The sequence below is a fragment of the Zingiber officinale genome, chromosome 1A (genome assembly GCF_018446385.1).
Source record: "Zingiber officinale cultivar Zhangliang chromosome 1A, Zo_v1.1, whole genome shotgun sequence".
Lineage (NCBI taxonomy): Eukaryota > Viridiplantae > Streptophyta > Magnoliopsida > Zingiberales > Zingiberaceae > Zingiber > Zingiber officinale.
Genome location: NC_055987.1, coordinates 164959275 through 164965409, shown reverse-complemented (window position 1 = coordinate 164965409; position 6135 = coordinate 164959275). Strand labels below are relative to the sequence as shown.

Sequence of the window (6135 nt, the reverse complement as noted above, 5' to 3'; positions counted from 1 at the left end):
AAGTATGAAATATATCTTCTTAATAGTTTTCCAAAATACAATGATCTTTTATTGATATTAAAAACATGAGAAAATTATAATTTTGATCATGTAACTTACCTTTTTTCCTTTTGATCTTTAATCCTTTTTTCTAAAATTAAAATTTTTAACCTGTAATAGCTTAGTTGGCGGTCATTAAGTGCTTATGTGAAAAAAAAATACTAAAAAAAAAAAGACGATCTTAAACCTACGATAATACTCCTACGCCGATCTCCATTCTCCCTTCTCATCCTCGACTCGCGCACGAGGCATGCAGTTGGTCTTCCTCTAGTCGCGCGCTCTCCCACTACGTCCAGAAGATGCTGGCCTATGTCGAGAAGCACGACCATGGGAGCTGGAGAGCTTTGCCGGCGAAAGCTGGTGAGCTTCCTCTGCCGCCGCTACCTGAATTGCGCTTGAGAACGGTAAAAAGGACGATGAAGTGTGAATTGTGGTGGTGCTTTTGCAGGGCTGCAGCGGTGTGGGAAGAGTTGCAAGTTGAGGTGGACCAACTACCTGAGGTCGGACATCAACAGAGGGGAGTTTAGTTCGCAGGAGGAGCAGACCATCGTCCAACCGCATGCCCTGCTCGGGAACAGGTTCAATCTGCTCCTCAAATGCTGCATTGTTTTTCTCTGCGTGAGCATGATGTTGTTGATGGTTTGGAGGCTTCTTCGTTTCAGGTGGTCTGCGATCGCGACGCACTTGCCGAAGAGAACGGACAATGAGATCAAGAACTACTGGAACACGCACCTAAAGAAGCGGTTGGCGAAGATGGGCATCGACCCGTGCACGCACAAGGCGAAGACCGATGCCCTCGGCCCCGCCGTCGAAGCCGGACCCTCCCGGAGTGCCGCCAACCTCAGCCACATGGCGCAGTGGGAGAGCGCGCGACTGGAGGCCGAGGCGCGCCTCGTGCGCGAGTCAAGGTTGAGAGGGGAGAATGGAGATCGGCGTAGAAATATTAGCGTAGGTTTAAGATCGTCTTATTTTTTTTTTTAGTATTTTTTTCCCAAGTAAGCAATTAACGACCGCCAACTAAGCGATTACCGGTTAAAAATTCTAATTTTAGAAAAAAGGATTAAAATTGAAACATATTACTAAATTACGGGACTAAAAGTGTAAATTAACTATTAACATGATGAAAATGGGAAGAAAGGTAAGTTACAGGACCAAAATTATAATTTTCTCTTAAAAACATCAACAAACTATATATATATTAGACTTGGTCAGACTGGAAATTAAGAGGCAGGCTAAAGCAAATTGATGACTATCTCGAACACGACCAGGCAATTGAGCCACCAAACCTCATTCAAATTGTCAGCTGGCGCTAAGCAACACTTTAGTTAAACAACTAAATTTCCACGGGTTCATTTTCTTAAAAGATGAATTGAGATCAGGACTTGTTTTTAAACACTAGTAAAATGTTTTCTTTGGGTTCATTATCATGTGCCGTTTGCCTGTAGAAAATAAATCAGAGGACTGAGAACAAAATGAATTAAGAGTGACAAGACAGTTTATATTTCCCTGGTAGAAAATAAAACAATCTTCTTGCTTAGCATATAATATTTAATAATTAATTAGTATATTCAACAACTCCCTTTTTATTTTATGATTAACCAAATTATTTCATCTTAATTGAACAATTAAATATTTATTTAGAAATAAATCTAGTTCTGATTCTTACTTTTCTTACATTATTTTTTCTTTTTACTTTCAGATCTCGCATAATCTTTTTGAAGAGGTTTTTTTTTGTTTTATTTGCTTAGATCTTATACAAGATTTGTTTTTCTTCATTTTTTTTAAACGAAGAATCTGGGGAAGTTGCAATTTTTCTTAGAATTCACAGGTAGCAATACTTTAAAATGGATACATAATTTTTTTTCACTAATTAGTATTAGATTGCTCTACTGAGATTCACTTCAAATTTTATTTAAATTGTTAATTCATATGTTTTTGATTAATCAAAATTCATATTTAAATTGTTAATTCATAAGTTTAATCAAAATTATTTAAATTTAATCAAAATTACTTTAAAATATTTGTACAAACTACTAAATATCAGCTAAAATATTACAAGAGAATTGTATGAGATGTTATACATTATAACCGTTGTAGAATAATTTTACATGTTATAACAATTTACCCTAGTTATTACAATAGCACAAAAAATAAGAAACAACATTATAACAACTAATAAATCACCAAAATGCATGCATCTTTTGTATTTTTAAACTAACAAAGCACAACATGATCGATGGATGTTCTTTAACATCATTATTTTCCCAAACTTGCTAGCCTGAAGCTTCCGATTCGCAATAAGTCAAAGATTTCATGTTAATTTCAATCTGAAAAACAAACTAGAGAAGACTACAGATCCTCGATCAGTTGATTTTAATGTGCAACTCTACCTAGTTCCCCACGAGATAGGGTGAAATTATCGGCAACCCCAACGCTTGTGCCGGAAAAATATACGAGCAAAATAGGGATGAACTTTTTGTTTTATTTTTCATTTTCAAGTTGTCCAAGTAAACGCACCAAAAATATCATTGACGTCTAATTGATAACAAACTAAAACACGGCCCAGCAATTGAGCAACCAAACCTCAATGTGTAAGATAGTGCTAAGCAGTCCCCACCCCACAGGATGCACTTAAAAAGTGACGAACTTATTACAATAAAATAAGAGATCAATTCCTAAGAGACATATATCCTAAAAGATAACATAATAAAGCTCTCAGTGGATTAATAGATATCTTCCCCACTCAAGGTCGAAGGATCTAACCTAAATCACTATACTCCATATAATTCAGCCATGAATCACTTGCTACTCATATGCACCCACCACCCACTTGAAATGATGCTAAACAGGCACCAAAATATTCTGAGAGGTTCATCAATAAAGCCAGAAGAATATGATGGCACCAAGCAAAACAACAAGTAACCTTCAAGACAACGTTAGGACTATATACATTTTAAAGAATTAATTTTCAGCATTAACAACTAAAACAACTTCAAAACAATTCTTAACCAAAATATCAATAATTTGGGCATTAAAGTTGAATCCAATCATAATGATATCTTTACATAAATTCAGATGATTATGGATTCAATGTGAAAATAATTATAAATCAAAAACAATTATTTGATAAAAAAAATGTATATTTATGAATTTTATAGATATCATTTAAAAATGAGTAGTCCAAATAGAATTGAACTTTCTCCCGGAAACTAATAATCCTCCGGGATCTGGATGAAGAAATGATTTCAGTAGACCCCATTAAAAATTTGATTCACCAGAAGAACCAGATTCTGATTCTTTAAATTTACTTATTAAAATTCCATCATATTAATATTTAAGAGGCCAACTTATTAGTGGCCAGAATCGGATAAGATCAAAACAATCAAATGCCCCGCGATTGCAAATACGCTCTAGCACTCTTGCTTGGTTGGATTGATTCAACACTGTTAGAAGGCTCCTGAGCATATTCCTATTGCAATGGAGCAGGGAAGTTGACGAAACAAAATAGAGAGCGCTAATATCCCCAATGTATTACCAATAAAGCCATGATTCTCGTCTTCTTTCCATACGAGATTGGAAGAAATAAGAAACTCCCAGGGGCAAAAAAAATAAAGGGGATTGAGACACAATGTCCAGGCATAAGAATGCATCGATCATAATGAAGAAATGGTGGATGCTAGAATCACAGCCCGGGATCGTTCTCGGCAACGTACAGCGCTGACAACGCTATCAAAAAGAAGCGCATCAGAGACTCTAATTTATTGCCTTCCTTTTCGGATCTAAAAAAATCAAATCAAAACGCTAAAATATACGATTAATAAGAATAGTTGATTTAAAAAGAAAAACTTCTTTATTCATTTGAAAAGAAACCCATAAAATCTTCGACAGATCGAAGAAATCAAAGCACAAGCATAGCAGAAAGATGCCTTTAGGAGATCGATTGGCTCACACACTTCAAAAGATATCGACATATTTGATTTATGAGTTTGATGGTATTTTTGCTAGGTCATCACGGACAAAAATATCAAAAACTTCACAAAGGAAAAAACGGAATAAATAATCGTGTATAAAAAACCCGAAATATTCTATAGTTGAGTATAGCTTTTGATGAGGAATACTTGGGCGTATTAGATATACTGACATGATTCTCTGGTATCTTTTTCAATACAAACTTAGAAGGGAATTGATATATAAAATGTCCCAGGCATAAGAATGCATCCACTATATAGAATACATAGTCTGACGCCAGAATCACAGCCCGGTATTATTATCGGCAACGAGTCCCGCTGATTGCGCAATGAATGACAAGAACGCATCAGAGAATTTATTGCCGAAAACAGACATTTATTTATCAAGAGTAGATGATCCTGTTGTGAAAATCCAAAGCGCCAGATTCTGAAGAATCAAAGCTCACAAAAAATTTGGCTACGAATTGAAGAAATGCAGATTCACAAGGATGGAAGAAAGGGGAAAATGAAGCGGAATGTCCAAGCATTAGAATGCATCGACCCAATTAAACGAGTGATTGAAGCCAGAATCACAGCTTGGAATTGTTCTCGGCAACGTACAGCACTGACAACGCTATCAGAAAGAGCGCATCAGAGACTCTAATTTATTGCCTTCTTCAGATCAGAAGAACAAAAATCAAAAACATAAAAAAAAAAAAAAAAGAGACAGACCACGACCAGAATTCTAATTTTATAGCCTAATTCGTCAGATTAATCAAACATAAATTGGAAAAAAAAGGAAAATAAACTCTTTATGCATTTGAAAGGAAGAGCCGCATAAAAGCTTTTACAAATCAAAGAAATCAAACAATAAGCATAATAGAAAAAATAAATTTTTGTGACTTCGAAAGTACAAGAGGAGAAGCTCCTTTTGGAAATCGAATGGCTCAGACACTTTGAAAGATATCTACATCTTTGGTTTCTGAGTTTGATGGTATCTTTGTAAGGTCATCACGGACAAACTTCTCATTGAAATTACAAAGTATAAAAATGACTGAAATTACAATGAAGGTATCATCAAAGTGAGGAGAGGCCACAGCTAGAACAGGATGGTAAGGTATACTAGAAACCCTAGCAGAGAACACAAACATAGCCTCCCTGCATCTGAAGATCAAAGAAAATGATTCATAACAATTTAAAAAGATTACTCTTTCACGATTCAAAAATCTACGAAAGATAGGAAAAGGAAACCTTCATAGGATGAATTACTGGCTCAGATGCTATGAAAAGCAACGACATTTACAATTTCTGATTTTGATGGAATGCCATCGAATTAAAAAAGACAAGTAATAAAAAGTATAACGAAGCTACCTTCACCGCGATAAGAAATCAGGGTAAAGGAGGGGAAGAAGAAGAGCAGAAGCAGCGCCGGTATAATGGTTTGATTAGGAATTGCAGACATCAAACAAATTTATAGCGGAGAAGAAAAACCCTAGATTCAGTCAATTGACAAAATTACCCATAGTGTCGGCGGATCACTAGATCAAGATTTTTACTACCGTTGGTTTTCCATTAAATATAAATAGGAAATATTATACAATTAAGGGGTGTATTCCATGTTAGAACTTTTAATTATTTGAATAATTTTTGTGGATTTTAAAAGTTTAGATCTATTTAATTTAGATTTTTATAAATTTTATAAAAATATAATAATATCTAAATTAAATTTTTATAGAATTTTAAAAAATCACGTGTTATAAAAATTTTATTTTTTAAAATTCTATGGAAATTTTTTTATTTAAAATTTCAATAGATTTTTCTAATTCTTTTAGAAACCTTGGATATAAATTTTAACAAATAAGATCTCTTCAAAATATTTAGTACAATTTTAAAAATAAAATAAAAAATCTTCACCTCACTTGAAAAAAAAAATTATGGACAAGTATACTATTTATTATTTTATTAAAAAAATAAATTTAATTAGATATTTTAAATTTTATTTACAAATAAATATCGTGCGAGATCATCACCACCAGGATAGGATCCTCGGTCCGTAAAGATTGAACCAGTCTTTGCATTGGTGGGCGGCAATGACCTTCACCTATTAACAGGTGGAGATCATTGCCTCCTACCAATCTCCTTTTCCTGA

The 6135-nt window shown here is 34.3% G+C and overlaps 1 protein-coding gene and 1 long non-coding RNA gene across 2 annotated transcripts; one reads left to right on the top strand and one right to left on the bottom strand.

The window, feature by feature from the left end:
- The first annotated feature begins 338 nt into the window (after positions 1-338).
- On the top strand, positions 339-1749 carry LOC122006218 (transcription factor MYB106-like). The gene is made up of 4 exons (XM_042561641.1): positions 339-399; positions 488-617; positions 702-991; positions 1739-1749. Exons 1-4 carry the CDS (start codon positions 339-341, stop codon positions 1747-1749), a joined length of 492 nt encoding a protein of 163 aa, XP_042417575.1.
- A 774-nt stretch (positions 1750-2523) lies between these two features.
- Positions 2524-5433, bottom strand: LOC122038268. Its single transcript, XR_006127833.1, has 2 exons — positions 5358-5433; positions 2524-5150 (listed from the first exon to the last, which is right to left on the bottom strand). It is a non-coding gene; the product is annotated as an uncharacterized LOC122038268 (long non-coding RNA).
- Between the last annotated feature and the right edge of the window lie 702 nt (positions 5434-6135).

What these genes read in the sequence shown, in the direction of transcription:
- LOC122006218 (XM_042561641.1), top strand. Translation starts at nt 339, where the DNA reads ATGCTGGCCTATGTCGAGAAGCACGACCATGGGAGCTGGAGAGCTTTG. An exon ending in AGCTTTGCCGGCGAAAGCTG is followed by an intron (nt 400 to 487) that starts GTGAGCTTCCTC and finishes GTGCTTTTGCAG; the next exon opens with GGCTGCAGCGGTGTGGGAAG. An exon ending in CATGCCCTGCTCGGGAACAG is followed by an intron (nt 618 to 701) that starts GTTCAATCTGCT and finishes TCTTCGTTTCAG; the next exon opens with GTGGTCTGCGATCGCGACGC.